General features: G+C 44.9%; 1 protein-coding gene across 5 annotated transcripts in view; it reads left to right on the top strand.

The window, feature by feature from the left end:
• FAM178B (family with sequence similarity 178 member B) overlaps positions 1 to 15,961 on the top strand; it is a 177,356-nt gene that overhangs the window by 80,072 nt on the left and 81,323 nt on the right. For all 5 annotated transcript variants that reach the window (XR_013989823.1, XM_081018155.1, XM_081018152.1 and 2 more), the window contains 2 exons: positions 8,152 to 8,257; positions 13,861 to 14,037. Coding sequence is in view for 4 of the 5 variants with exons in the window: in XM_081018155.1 (XP_080874281.1) it covers positions 8,152 to 8,257; positions 13,861 to 14,037 (283 nt within the window). In the remaining variant the exon portion in view is untranslated. The remainder of the gene's footprint in view (positions 1 to 8,151; positions 8,258 to 13,860; positions 14,038 to 15,961) is intronic.

Below are 15,961 nucleotides of genomic sequence, written 5' to 3'. Positions count from 1 at the left end.
GGTGGGGTAATCTAATAGCCTACGTTGTCCTCCCACTGTTTTTTGATTACGTCTAGTGGGGTTTTGGAGCAGTATTTTGTATATTGTGGATATCATCCCTTTGCCATGTCTCTTTGTTGTTAGGAGGAGGTTTTTGAAGGTTGTCAAGGGCCTAGTTGCTGCTGATTTTACTACTGAGTTATTTAAAGAGGGTATGTAATTTGGTAGTGTGTTAGCCAGGGGTATGCCCTAGTTTGTCTTGTATTTCTTGTGTTGATATGGGTTTGTTGTTTTTGTAGAAGTCTGCTAGGTGGTATAAGCCTTTGGCCTGGCAGGTTTTTATCTGGAGGTTTTGTGCTGCGTGGTGGAATAGTGGGTCCCAGGACCCACTTTTAATCCAAACGTGCATTGGAGAACCCATTTCCTAATCTTTCTTACTCACTAGTCAGTACTGACCCACCAGTGGAAGACCAATGAGTTATACAACATAATTCATCCTGATTTGCTTGCAGGGTATATTTCCACAGCTTCCTCATCAATCCTAAACTTTTCAATGCATTTCTCTTGTCACTTCAAAAGGTTAAAACTTTTTAAAAAGTGAATTTGTTGTTTAAGGATCCTTTAATCCCCTTTACACATAACTGCTGTCTCCTATTTGCCACATTCTTCTTATAGTGTCTTATGTGAGATCAGTTGGACTTTTCACACCCCAGGGTTGCCCCCTGGCACAGAAACAGAAATTCAGGAAATAGCACCCAAGGAATAGGGTCACAGGATTGGACTGAGACATTTTGGCACGTGAGATTTTTTAAAAAACCAAGTTTTGTGCGAGTCCCACCGAGAGGCATGAGTAGCTGCCTAAGAGCAGGAGCACCTTGCCCTTCTTAGCTCCACTTCATTTCATGGGACTTCTTTAGGAGCACCTTGCGGGGCATTGCAGCCTGGGAGGGACGAATCTGTCAATTTCTCTCTGTTGCTCCTTTTTACAGTTTGAGATCCATATTTCTTCATATTTCTTCACCAGTTTCTGATTTGCCATTTTTAAAAAGTCCTAATGAATATTCATCAGCATTTTAGAACAAATTTATCCTAATGTTCATATTTTTGTGTGCAGTTTTGACTAATCCATACATTTTTGCAAAGCATTGTTCTATGTTATTTTCATATATTTATTTTATTTATTTCATAAAATTTATGTAACACTTGCTTTTAGAAAAAACACCCTCAGAAAGCTGTTTACAAAAAGAATCAAGCAATAAAATTATCAATAAAAAACAGTTAAGACAGCTGTTTAAAACATTCAAAATAATTAAAAACAAAATAAGCTAAAAACAGATGAAAACACAAGTCGACATTAGGTAGACCTGCCTAAAGAAAAATGTTTTGAGCAGGTGGCAAATGGAGCCTGCCTGGCGTCACTAGGCAGGGAGTTCCAGAGTGTGGGAGCTGTCACACTAAAATACTGTGTTCTTACAAATGCAGAATGAGTTTTATGAGGTGTTTGTAACTGTGCCAGCTCCGCAGATCAACAAGGGCAAGTGGATATTTATGGGGGGTAAAGCCGTCTTGCAGGTGAACTGGTCCCAAACTGTGAAGGGCACACTTGCCCCTTGCACACACGTCTTTGCAGCATCACAGCATTGGGAGAAATGCAAATGTCAAAGGACGGCTGTGTTTCAGTCAATGTTAGAAACTGAGATATGAAAGCTAGGAGCTAAAAGGCACCTTAAATCAATGTTATGGGCGCAACAACAGAATGTCTAGGCACGATTTTTTTAGAATACAAAACTGGAAGTGAATGAACTGCAGCTAAAATATTATGTTCATTTTCACATGGTCTAGTCCTTACCCTGCCCCCCCCCCCAATATTTTTAAGAGGGTCTCTTCTTCAATCTTCAGAGAGTAGCTGGAAGTGGGCAGGCAGAAAAAGGTCCTCCTTTCCTTCCACTTGCAGTTTTAATCTGAAATCTTAGGCGCAGTACTGTACCCAGAGCTCAGAAACTACTCGCGCTAACGAAATTCCCTGTCACAAAATGTGCCTAGAACAATGGGAGTTTCAAAGACTGGTTTCAGTTCACGTATTGTTTGGGAAAGTGCAAATTAGGTATTTTCACATCACAGTGGAATTCAAACTGTCCTGAATTTCTCTTCCCCCACCCCTCAGTCCCTAATGGTGCCTCCAGGGAGTTCTGCTACTCTGACAAGCAGGCAAAATCCGTCATCTCAGGTGATGACTTCACCTTTGCCTACCGCTTGGCATGTGCCTCTGAATCTTGACATCAGCCCAGACGCTGGTCCTTCCATCTCTGGGCAGTGGAGGAGTAGCAAGACATTTGGACAGGGCCGACTCTGCCATTAGTCTTGGGTGGCAGATGCTGGGAGGGCAGCCGTGGCAACCCCATGGCTGTGCTCTTTTTGTGTGTGAGTGAGAGCTATGTATGCTATGTGCCTGTTCTGCACTCTGATAACTAGCCAGGGGGGAGGGCCAAGCCGCAAAACAATATAGGGTAATGCTGCTGCCCTCAGATGTGATAGAGAACACTATTGCATTAAAATATATTGAAATAAGATTCAACTGCCAGGCCAGCTGGCATCTGTACATAGAACATCAGGGTCGCCATCTTGTCCTTCGCCTCAAGCGGCAAAACTGACTTGGTCCAGCCCAGCTCTTAAAAGTGACTGAGAATCTGAGGCCACATTTTCCACTGTTCAGTAGGAAGAATTTCTGTTCTCGGAAAGCTGTTTTCCCCATCATCCTTTTCCCTCTGATTGCTTTTGTGTGTGTGTCCTTGATAACCTATTGAGTGCATAATTCCCCCCTTTGAACTAGACGTCTTGTGACCCTTTCCAAACCCTTGACCTTGGGCCCAGTGGTAGCCTCTCTGCTCCATTCTCTCAAACTGGGGGAGATTAAAGCCTCTGTGCAGAGCCAGGTGTAACTTCCACTGCCTGGCAGTCAAGAGGCTTCCCACCCACGGGATTAACAGGCGGGTTTGCTTTGTTAAGGCTCTATTGTTGCCAGCGCCTGGGCAGGCTGCCAGGTCCCCTCCTGCTGTGTTTGGCCTTTGTGATTTGCTCTGCACCAATCCTCCTCCTCCATCACCTGATCACTTTGCACCTGAGCAAGAGTGAATTGAGCTGTTTTTACATCGCAGCCAAGGGCTCATGCCATGTCTTATTCTCCCCTTTGCTCCTTTAGCTCTTGATAGCTCTGGGAGGGGAGAATCTAGCAGCTGTCACGGGGCCTTAGCTGAGCTTCTGGAGAACTGCAATCCCATGGCTGAATGAGCATAACACACAAGGCTCTGATTCCCTTCACACCTTTCCACTTATTTACATGAGCAGAGATAGCTGCGGTCCTTTCAAAGGCTGTAGCAACATAACATTTACCTCTGTGGGAATGTGTGTGTTTGTTTGCTTTTAAGCAATTTGAGCAGAGGATGTGTGGGGAACACATTGCTCTGGAATGGAAAATCCAGCAGCCTAGGAAGCATTCATGGGGTTCGTCCGTTTGTTGAATGGTTTATATTGCTGTTTTTGATATAGTTTTTTTGCTTGCATTTGGTTTCTATAGAAAGAAAAATGGGGAAATAAATATTAAACTGAAATGAAAAATCCTGTTTTGTTATCATGAGGGATGGGCAAAATACTGTGTTCTCTTAAAAGATTTGACTGACTCGCATACCTGAAAAATCAAGTTTGAGGCTGCAATCCTAACTACCTTTCCCTTTTTCTAAGTAGACATTGTGAGGATTAATAATAATAATAATAATAATAATAATAATAAATTTTATTTATACCCCGCCCTCCCCGGCCAGAGCCAGGCTCAGGGCGGCTATCACCAGTAAAATTACAATAAAAACATAATAGAAAAAAAACAATTAAAAATACAGGTTAAAATGCAATTTAAAATGCAGCCTCATTTTAAAAGTAGCCCATAGATCAAAACCATAAGGGGAGGGAAACATAAGGGTCAGACTGAGTCCAAACCAAAGGCCAGGCAGAACAGCTGTGTCTTGCAGGCCCTGCGGAAAGCTGTCAAGTCCTGCAGGGTCCTAGTCTCTTGTGACAGAGTATTCCAAAAAGTCAGGGCCAGTGCTGAAAAGGCCCTGGCCCTAGTTGAGACCAATCTAACCACCTTGTGACTTGGGACCTCCAAAGTGTTGTCATTTGTGGCCCTTAAGGTCCTCCGTGGGGCATACCAGGAGAGGCGGTCCCGTAGGTACGTGGGTCCTAGGCCACATAGGGCTTTAAAGGTCAAAACCAGCACCTTAAACCTGACCCTGTACTCCACTGGGAAGCCAGCGCAGTTGGTAAAGCACTGGATGAATGTGATTCCGCAGCAAGGACCCCGTAAGGAGCCTCACCGCGGCATTCTGCACCCGCTGGAGTTTCTGGGTCAGCTTCAAGGGCAGCCCCGCGTAGAGCAAGTTACAATAATCAAGCCTGGAGGTGACCGTCGCATGGATCACTGTGGCCAGATCAGGGCGAGAAAGGTAAGGGACCAACTGCTTTATACGGCGGAGATGAGAAAATGCCACCTTTGTTGTGGCTGCAACCTGCGCCTCCATGGAAAGGGTGGCGTCAAAGCTTATACCCAAGCTCTTGACAGAAGGCGCTGGCACTAACTGATCCCCCGCAAGAGATGGGAGTTGGCCCCCCAATCCCGTCTTGTCCCGACCCAGCCAGAGGACCTCTGTCTTTGAAGGATTTAACTTCAACTGGCTCCCACGCAGCCATCCAGCCACAGCTTCCAAGCATCTGGTCAGTGTGTCTGGGGCCAAGTCAGGGTGGCCGTCCATCAACAGATAAAGCTGGGTGTCATCAGCATATTGATGACAACCCAGACCAAAACTCCGAAAAGTCTGGGCAAGGGGGCACATAAAGATATTGAAAAGCATCGGAGAAAGGATTGTGCCCCGCGGGACTCCACACACCAAGGAGTGCTGCAGCAACAACCCCTTCCCTAGCGCCACCCTCTGTCCCCAACCTGAGATAAAGGAGCACAGCCATTGTCGGACTGTGCCCTGAATCCCCACGTTGGCAAGGCAGTGGTCCAAAAGATCATGACTGACCATGTTGAAGGCTGCCGACAGATCTAAGAGAATCAGCAGTCCCGACCCGCCTCGATCCAGCTGTCTACGGAGATCATCTGTTAGGGCGACCAAAGCCGTCTTGGTCCCATAACCAGGGCGAAAGCCGGACTGAAATGGATCCAGAGCCGATGTCTGAGCCACAAACCTGCCAAGCTGTTCGGCAACCACTCTCTCAATTACCTTACCCAGGTACAGGAGATTCGAAACTGGATGGTAATTGGATAGATCTAAAGGATCTAGAGATGTTTTCTTTAAGAGCACCACTGCTTCCTTAAACTCCCCTGGGAAAGTCCCCGTGCCAAGGGACTGATTGATATCACCCAGGGAGACCCGCACCTTGTCTGGGCACGCTCTAATCAGCCAGGACGGGCACGGGTCAAGGGGGCAAGTGGTGGGCCTTCCAGCTCGGAGGAATCTGTCCTCTTTCGCAGGGAGTATCCGGTCAAAATGGTCCAATACTGGACCCGAGGACAGTCAAGGGGCCTCCAGTTCTGTTACTGTATCCAAATTGGCAGGGAGGTCATGGCGGAGCAGCAAAACTTTCTCTGCAAAAAAGCTCGCAAATTATGCTGTTAGCCACTAAAAATCCCCTGTGGAATTTCATAACCTGCAACTCGCAATCCATTCTCCCTTGTGTCAAGGGCTGGATGATGTCATGGATGCTGTGATGAAACAGAGATGTCTTACCAGTTATGGTTGGCAGAGTAGATAAATTGCAGCTAGGAAGCCAAACCTTGAAACTTTATTTCCTGAAATTAGAATAGAACAGTGTCCAAACACTTGTTAAACTATTCAAAAGCTTTTACCTGTATAACATATAGCTAAAGACGATATATGCAAAGTATTTACATTCACATGCTTATCCAAGGATGGGCTTGGTTTTTCTTAGTTGAAGATTACAGCTTCTTCCTTAAACATTCAAACAAGTGGTGTCTTTCTCTCTTTCCAGTCCTTGCTCTCAGCCTTCTGCACATGACCCCGCTTGGCCATGCAGCTCCTTCTGAGAGGTTTCCCCATTCTCCTTCCTGCTTCTTTGGGAGAACATCAACTTCTGTGCATCAACTTCACATGCATTCATCCAGAAACATGAGCACTCCTCTCCTCTATTGCATTGAGAGGGAGAGTTCTCTAACACGGTCTCTTCTTCCGTGTTCATGGAGATGCCATCATTACAGCCAAGTCACTCACCCACAAAACAAAATGGATAATGAGATACCTCCCATGTGACTAGAGTTAACCAATCACACAAGAGTTGCTGTGGAACATTCCAGAATTAGACGCACAGAGTATGCATAAGAAACACTGTGCAGCCCTGGTTATATTGTCACTGTGTGAATGTGGCTGGTGCAGACAGGAAAGTGGAGGGCCATTTTTATGTCAAATTTGAAAAATTCCGTGTTATTACATACCCTCCAACATTTCTCCGATGAAAATAGGGAAGTCCAATTCCATAATGATAATTTGGCTATGGCACAGGCAGACAGATTCTACCTTTCAGCCAAAGTTGAGTTTAGATTCGTATTGCCTACACATTTAAGCCTCGTGTGAAAATGCCTGTGCTTTGGAATAAAGAAAGAGTTAAAGATGGTGCTGCTGTGTGTCCACCCCCCCCCCAAGGAAATTCAAGAACAGTGCTTGTTTTTATGAGATTTCTCATCAACAGGATGGTAAGAGTTAAAAATGTGGTATCAAGAAACGAGAGAACTTTCTTTCATCCTGATTAAATTATACAGTCTTCAATGTAGGTCAGACTTTTGAGCTAAAAGCCTTCTAATAATAAAAAGAGGCATTTTAAAAAATCACTTTCGGTTATGAAGAAGAGGAAGAAATAAATAAATAAAAGAGAATAAAAGGCGGGTGGAATCAGAGCTGCCGTCTGATCCTGCATGTTCAGTTTCAGCCCAGAGCAATCTGAGATGGCTGAGAAATTGAGCCTTGAAATTGAAGGTTTCTAATGGGAACGAAGGGTGGGGGCTGAGAAGTGAGGTCCCCCCCCCCCCAGTTAGATTTGCTTTGCAGAAATCTGGAGCAGAGTGTGAAATCGCCTTTTGCTCCACGTTGCCATGATGAAAGTGTGTGTTGGAAGCCCTCCACTCCCTGGGTTAGAATGAAGTTATTTCTCAAAACAGCAGCTGGCAACAGACGCAAGTGGTTTTGTGTGGGAAGGGGAGAGGAGGGGGAGACTCTGAAAAAGCACAATTATTCCAGCTCCGTCCAGTTGAGTTTACTCAGTCCCAGTGGAAAGAAAGAGTTGCAACCAGTGCTTTTTTGTGACAGTCCTCACTGGTATGGAGAATAGTCACCTCTTTTTTTTTCTTTTTCTTTTTTTTGCTGTCCAAGACCAACCATTTTGTGTTGACACCTGCAGCACTTTTATCAAGTTATCAGTAGTGGTACCCAATTTGTTACCAAAAAAATGGGGTGTTGGGGGACAGGCAGTACCTCTGGTGTGGGACACATCATGCTACTCTTGGGGTAGTTCTTCCACCTTTGGTCCGCACCCTGCGCTCAGTTCTCACCTTTGGAAACAATTTTCGTATTGTTCCCATGCTTAATGGTTGAAAACTGTACTGGTGAATGATCATTTTTTTAGACTAGAAAAGATAAAGAATGATCTATGGTCACCAATGTCCCAAGATCAGTTTTCTGATCAAAGCATTCTCTGCATAGAGAATGGTAAACTGTGACTTATGGATTTTAATGATATAATTTATGTTTGCATCCAAAAGAGCTTGAAAGAAACTGTTCTATATATAGTGTAATGTTATGATAACGTACCTATTATTCTCCTATGAATGTTCTGTGTTAATGTGTTCATTAATCTCATACTTTTGTAAACTTATTAAAGGTTATACATTTATAAACAATCTTTTTATCCATGCTAAAATTTAAACAATGTTCTGTTTTCATTGCGCGGATAAATAAGAGAGTGAGGTTTCATTTCTCATGATCAGATGCTGTTCAGTTTGGCATTCCCAAGGTCTTCAGCCTGGGGACTCCAGGCCTGGTGCTAGAGCATCCAGGGTTGCCCTTGGTCTCCCCCTGCTGACCTCCTCCTTGTTCCTCTTGCCTCAAGGGTTTCTGAACACCTTCCTGGCTCCGCAGACACCGAGAGCGAGAGCCTTCCTGGGGGAGCGTCTTGGCAGCTCACCTTGACATCAGTGCTTGGAGATATATTTAAGGTAAGCATCAAGCAAAACACCCGGTGCATCCAGACATAGCTACTCCCAGCTGTCGACCCAGCATGAAAACATGCCCACTGCATTTTGGGCACATGTCCCAATCTCTTCCTCCAGACTGAATTTAGGAGAAGCCTGTTTTTCCAGTCTGCAATGGAAACTGGATTTGTACAGGGTGGGTTGGCAGGCCCTGGTGCCTGCACTCTTCTCAGAGCAGTTTTTCAGGGGTTAAAAAAGCTGTTTGGTTTTTTAAAAAACAAACAAACAAACAAACAAACAAACAAACAAACAAACCACCAAAGAAGAGTTTCATGCAGGGTACTCACAGAGGAGGGACGGGGGGGATTAAACAAACAGCTTGTCTGAATCATGGGGAGACAGGCACAGTGGAAGAGGTGGTTATGATTTGATTTGAAGGCTGTACATGTGAGGAGTGAAGGTAACACAACTCACTGGCAGCACCAAAACCTACACCTGCTCCTGTGTCTGTTCATATGCAACCACCATTTTCTGGCTGAGACACAGACAATGAGGAAGGGGTTTAGATTATCTAAAGCAGGTTCTGGAAACTAACATTACACATGATCTGTTGGGAGGCCCAGAATGTGATAGGTTCCAGAAAGCCTTTTTTTGTCAAAGACAAGCCATGTGACTACCCCAGATTCTGGATGAGGAGGCCCTATTTAATAGCAAAGCCTAGGTGCCCTCAACATGTTTTGGAGTGCAACTCCTGTCAGCCCTGACCATTGGCTGGAGCTGATGGGCATTGTAGTCCAAAACATCTGGAGGGCACCATGTTGGGGAAGACTGAGCTAGGCCCTGGAAATAAGGTTTTGACTGGCATTTACTGTATTTCCACAATCTGGTTCTGATGTTAGCTAATCTGGTTTCATTCACCCTGTGTGTGGATTAGCTCCTCTTGCCTCCCTGCAACGGCCTGCTCCTCTGCCTGACATCCTCCTAATCCGCTGTTTGTCACACACCACAATCATCTCTGTGGCAGCTAATTGTGATGCCCCTACCCAGGGGATTAGGATTTCCAAGTGGTGATGGGGGAAAGCACTGCTGAAACCATCACAACCTTAAAGTGTCAGAGCTATTTGTTACACAGAAGCATTCCTGGTGTGACAGCGTGAGCCCAGAAATCTGATGTGCCAAGAAAAATGCTTGCAACAAGGACCAATTTTCCATGCTTTGTGTGTCATACTGCTCAGAAACAGGGCTTGGTTAAAAACTTTTAAAAGTGAGCTGCTGAATCAAATGCAAGGGCTGTGAAGCAGGGTGACATTCCATGGATGCAATTTTTCTTGTTGCTATGAAACTGTGACAGCAGCGCAGTTACATTTGCAGAAAACTGCAACTGATGTGCTAGGTTTCTTTTGCAGGGGGGTGGATAACATTTTTCCAGGGACAAAGATGTGGTTTGATAGCTAGGGGGAACATAACACCTTGCAACAGAAGCACCGTCTTCAGGGAAAGGCACCACTCCTCTACACCATCAAAGGCTCTGGTTGCTGGAATTATGATAAATTATGCAAAACAAGCTGGTATGTGTGGGTTTTCCCAATCTGAATCATTTAGATTGGGAATTTGAGCATGCTTTTGAGTTTTAGGACCTGCTTGGCCGCAGAGCATCCATGGCCAGCATAAGGGGAAAGAATCACCATATTCTGTCTCCTGCAACAGACAAGCAGTCATGCCTGGGCACAAAGAGCCTGCCCCTTCCTGGGGGCTCTAAATGGAAAGCTGCACAGAAACCGCTCTTCCTTTAGTCTGGCCTTGTGGAGGTGAAAATGGGTGAATAACTGGCATGGCCAATGCTGACACTTAGCTAAGCCAGACAGCTGCTTGTTTGAAGATCCTATGGGACAAACCCTTAATCCACCGTTTCTGTGGCTGTTCTGGCTCTTGGGACTGAAGTAAGGAGGACGTCCTAAGGTTTATACTAGTAAAGGAGCAGCATGTTCTTTCAGTGGGGGGAGCATCTGTCTTCCCCAGGCAAGAGATGAAGACACAGAGCAGGTCTCTAGTTCAGGCTCCTCCATTGCCAGGTCATACAGTCCCCCAACTAAATAGCTCCTGGAGATCCTCAGATTTACTGTTGAACACTTCAGATATGCTGGACAGGTATTGCTTTTTGCATCAGAGGGGAAACCAAGTCACAAAGCGGGTGTTAATCTGCTTGAGAATTGGCAGCAATGAAGTGCTAGAACAGGGGTCAGCAGACTTTTTCAGCAGGGGGCCGGTCCACTGTCCCTCAGACCTTGTGGGGGGCCGGTCTATATTTTGGAGGGGGGGAATGAACAAATTCCTATGCCCCACAAATAACCCAGAGATGCATTTTAAATAAAAGCACACATTCTACTCATGTAAAAACACGCTGATTCCCAGACCGTCCATGGGCCGGACTGAGAAGGCAATTGGGCTGGATCTGGCCCACGGGCCTTAGTTTGCCTACCCCTGTGCTAGAACCTGGATTGCCCCATGGTCCACCACTTCCTTCTGTAACTACTTAGACCAACAACTTCATTCCCCGACTTGAATAATTCAGCAAGATACAGCTTTGGATTTCCGTCCTTCCTTTCATCTTGGCCAGTTCCACTGCAGCCTTCAGCACAGAGACGTAGGCTGCCTCTTGTTACCTCCGCTCCTCCTCAGCAAGGGAGAGAACTACCAGGTCTTTCTCCTTGTATTATGCATCTGATTCTCTTCTCCTGCCAGAGGACACATTCAGATAGACGGCAGCTTAAGCTTTACTGCAATCGTCTGCGATCAACATTTCTCAATGCTTGTCAAACATGTATGACATGCATGTCATGCATACTGTCTGTCTCCAATGATACCAGCCAGCCTGAGTCATGTAGATGGTCTCAGTCTTTGCAATCAGAGCAGGTAACTGGGGTTAGCAGAATGTTGAGTTCAGGCTGGAGGCAAGGCAGGTCTGGTCCAGGTCAGAGTCAAAGCAGAAATAGATCCAGGGCATAAGACCTGCTTCCAGACAGGATAATTAACTACAAACTCCAAAATTTTGGATCCCCTCCAAACCTGTGCCAGAGTTTTGTAGTTGCTTTGCAGCATTTTTCAAGGAAAACCCCACGTTTTGCACCACCTCACAAATTGAGTAATTGACACATCAAACATGAGGTCAGTGGTTAACACCCCAAAATCCAACATTGTCTGATTTACTCCAAACCGGTGCCAAAGTTTGGCAACAGTTTGGCAGCATTTTGCAGTGAAAACCCCACAGTGTGCAGTGCCCCACACACTAATTGCTTCTCAAACCTAGGGTTAAAGCTATCGCCTCAAAACCCAATAAACAGCCTGTTTATTGAGCATTCATCCTGATTTCCTTGCACAAAGTTTCATGGAGGTTAGATAACACCTGCTATTTATTGAGCATTCTGATTTGTTTACAATGTTGTGTCAAGTTTTATCCTACACTTTCCAGTGCATTTTCCTGTTACTTTCCTTACAGCAAAAAGCCCTTATTTTTGGAGGAGGGGCAGTTTTGCTGCTATTCCTGTGTTTGCAATTTGTTTTACCTGTTTTTAATACTGAAATTAAAATTGTGACCTGCCCTGAGACCTACTGGTGAAGGATGCAATATAAAATAATAAATAAACAAACAACAATAATATTAATAATACCACCATATAAAGGTGCAATTAACATTTTGTTGCACCACCCACTACTGCCCATCCCCACTAGCATTTGGCACCCCAAAAAGAATGGTTAAATACTCCTCAACAAACCATATCTGTTAATCTTAATGATAGTATGTGATCGTATCTGATGTCAGAACAACATAGTCATATATACAGAACAACAAGCAATATAGGCTGCCATTGTAAAACAAATAAGGCTGATATACAATGTATTTTCTGGACTTGTCAAAAAATAAAGAAATTCTGTTGGGCGATGATAAAAGAAATAGAAACAGTCACAGGGTACAGTGGTACCTCGGGTTAAGAACTTAATTCGTTCTGGAGGTCCATTCTTAACCTGAAATTGTTCTTAACCTGAAGCACCACTTTAGCTAATGGAGCCTTCAGCTGATTTCTGTTCTCATCCTGAAGCAAAGTTCTTAACCCGATGTACTATTTCTGGGTTAGCGGAGTCTGTAACCTGAAGCGTCTGTAACCCGAGGTACCACTGCATACAGTTTTAGTAGATCCATTGGTTATCCTTTGTGGATATAAAAGACCATGTTATAACAGATGATAAAAGACTGGTTTTTAGTTTATTATGCATATGCTCATATAACCATAAGTCATAATTGGGGGGAAATAAGGGCCCCTTTGTTGGATAATCAGTGTGGGACATTGTAAATATGATCAAATTAACTTACTTAGTCAAAGTCAGAGCAGGCAGGCAATCTTATTATTGTTTTATAGAAAAATGGAGTGCATTTATAATGTATTGGTGTAATAAAGTACAGGAAAAAGCAAATCCACACATTTTATTAGGTATATGATAATGCATTTTTGTATAATTATACAGAGACTTTATGTAGATCAAGAAAGCAATATGTACTATAAGTTTCCATTATTATACTTTTTTATTACTTCTCTTTTGTTCTCTCAAATTAATATTGTATATACGTGGTGGGGGGAGAAATTATATATAAAGAGAGAGAAAGAGATAATGCAGCCCTTAGGCTGGAAAATGTTCCTTAGTCCTGGGTAGAAACTACAAGGAGACCAGCAAAGGAGCCCCTTAATAATCAGTCTGAAGCTGACTTCTACAGACAGGACTTCAGACTTATTCGCACTTATTTTTCCTCTGCTCTTTCCAGGCATGGTCTGCACTTTTAAGCTCCGTATCTGAGCACTGTGTTTTATTGCTTCACAAAAACCTGCTTTTTAAAGCTCTATCAGAGCAAATGTCAATCCATGGAAAGCCCAAATTGACATTTGCTCGGATTCAGCTTTAAAGAGTGGGTTTTTGCACGGAGAATTTAGGGCAAAAAACCAGCGCTTGGTAAAGCAAGGACCTGTGCCTGCAAAGAGTGGGACTAAAAGTAAGTGTGGACAAGCCCTGTGTTTGGCTTCCTTGGCATGTTCTGTGTTGCGTTCTCATAGCCCCCCTGAAAATGCACTGGGAGACACTGCCCATCTCCGGGCTATTGCTCTAAAAACACAGTATTATCGTCTGTATTGCTACTAGACTTTTTCACCCATCTGGCACTTCTAATCTACAAAGTGCTTCTCTATCTTTGTTGTGTTAGGTGACTTGTTCTTTCCACATTCTAGAGGGGAACTAATAGTGAGAGGTAGTGGCACAAGTTCACATTAGAGGTGGTCCTCAGACATGGATCTTGATGGGTCCCAAGCCAGTGCTCAGTGCTTCAGGCCATGCTGATCACTGTGCTGTGGCAGGTTGCAGTTAGAAGTAGGATTGATCTGGGAGCTTGGATGCCTGCCTGCCGGCTAGCCATAAATGCATGCCAAATTAATCTGTATGCCTTATCCAACGGGTGTTGGAGAACCTCCGGGAAGCTCTTCTTAAGATATTCCTGGTGGGTCAGGTTTGGGGAAGACCCCCTGCCTCATTCTCACCCTGCCACATCCTCCTGACACTGTTTGGGTTTCTCCTTTCCTTCCTAGTTCCTGACATTGTGTGTGGCGTCCCATCCGCACTCCTACCCTGACCGCCAGCGCTTGGCCCTCCTCGTGTTGCTCTGCCGGCTTGGCCTGGACAAGAACCTGCGGAAGCATCCCCAGACAGGGCTTCAGCAACTGCTGCTGGTGCTCTTTGAAGGCATCCAGGACTGGTCAGAAAAGGTAGTGACCTCTCCAGTTAGTACACCTGTGAACAGAGTTGCCTCCCTTTTTTTGCTGACTCTGCTTGTGTGTCTTTAACATTTCCATGTCAGACTTCCCCATGTCCAGAAAAGCTTCACCTGCTGAATTTCTGTCTGCCAGGCTGCTGTCAAAGACAAAGGAGCGGTAAAAGAGTTGCCAGTCTTTCCTGTCAGGGCAGGATGGGATTGGCAGATTTCAGTCACAATGCACAACTAAAATATCACTAGTTTAAGCTCATTACCAATTTTCCTGCCCAAGTGTGGGAAAGGAGACAGATTCTCTCTTGCACAGACTTCCTATTGTTTTTTCTCACATGGAATGAAAATTATAATCCACTTTAGTTAGCAGTCTTGTCCACACAGGATGTTTAATGCCTATTCACAGGGGTGGCCTGTCCTGTTTGAAACGGGAATGACATCGTCCTGCTCCCCTGCCGCCTCTTGCACTTCTGTCGCCTGAGGCAAGTGCATCACTCTGGCCCTTGGGTGGGCCAGCTCTGCAAATTCGAAACTGCTTGTGTCTCAGTTTTATTGCAGCTTCCGCACAACATCCTCATCCAACTGGCAGCTGGCCCTTACTCCCAATTAATTCAAATCTTCCTGATCCACAGATAATCTATTAAGGGAAGAAAATCCAATATAAAAATCTCATGTTACATCACCATGGATGCACTGAAACACATTGTGTGCATGGTGGTTTCCCCCCGCCCCCAACACACCACACATATGTAATGAATTTTTCCTGGGGGCTACACTTTGCAATGCGTTCTGTTTTCTGTTCAAGAAAACACAGCCCTAAGGAAAGGATGCCGCATGCCTGGTTCCACCAGTTGTGGCTGAAGGCACACTGGCAGTATATTAATACTATAGCCTTAGAAGGAAGAATTTACCACTAAAAATTCTGCACCTTCAGAGTATTATTTTATTCTGTAACTCTGCATTACTTGCTCTCTGTTACCTGTTCTTTTGGTGCCTACATGTTCTTGAATAATAATAACTTTGAGTATACAGAACAGGAGTGGAATGCCCGGTGGTTTCTTTTTCATGATTTCTGCTGCTGTGCCCATTCACAATATCCACAATCTTCCATTCTTCTAATCTTTGGCTTAAAATAATACTACTTTTTGGGGAGGGGGGAAACAAATGTGGGTCAAGCAATCTGAATAAGTGATACAATATAAGGAAGTGTATGCATATTTGCTCAAGATACATGATTTATTTGGGGCTTAGATTTTGGAAGATTGGTTTTCATGTTGGGGGTCTACACATTGTCCTGGTTGTGGATAACAGCAGCAGCAGCAGCAGCAGCAGCAGCAGCAGCAGCAGCAAGAGCAGCGCTTTTCAGTGTGCAATCCTGCACAGTAAGGTTAACCCTGGAGAGTCCCTGCCCATAGGCACTGCTTCTTCCTACAATCCATGTGTACCACCTTCTTGTCTTCAGAAACTTGCTGCAGCAATAGGGTTCCCCTCCATTGGAGCCCTGCTGATTCAGGCTTGTCCTCTGCCTCTTTCTGCAACACAGCCAGCGGCATCTTCCATTCAGCTGCTTAATTAATTGCAAGGCTTAATGAACCTCTGGCTCGAGCTTTGCTTCAGCAATTCCCTGCAGAGCCTGACAGAGCTGCTGGCATTTGTATTCTTCTGTCTGGAGCTGACATGCTTGGCTAGGCTGGGGTCGCAGCAGCCTGCTGGGTGGAGGCAGGCACTGTGCTGAGACTGCTCCAGATCAGATCTCCAACGCCCCCTTCCAGCTGCAGTCTGGCCCTGAACACCCTTAATGGGGAAAGAGTCCCCAGGATTTCATACCAGCTGTTGGTTAGAGGGATGCAGCTGTGCAACAGGGAGAAACTCGGGCTAGTTTAATATCAGCTGAGAGCTAGTGAGCAAAGGACCTAAGAGCTGCA

Source organism: Podarcis pityusensis (genome assembly GCF_964106645.2).
Source record: "Podarcis pityusensis genome assembly, chromosome: 8".
In the NCBI taxonomy this organism is placed as follows: Eukaryota; Metazoa; Chordata; class Lepidosauria; order Squamata; family Lacertidae; genus Podarcis; species Podarcis pityusensis.
The sequence above is the reverse complement of the archived record's forward strand: the minus strand, read 5'-3'. Positions and strand labels throughout refer to the sequence as shown.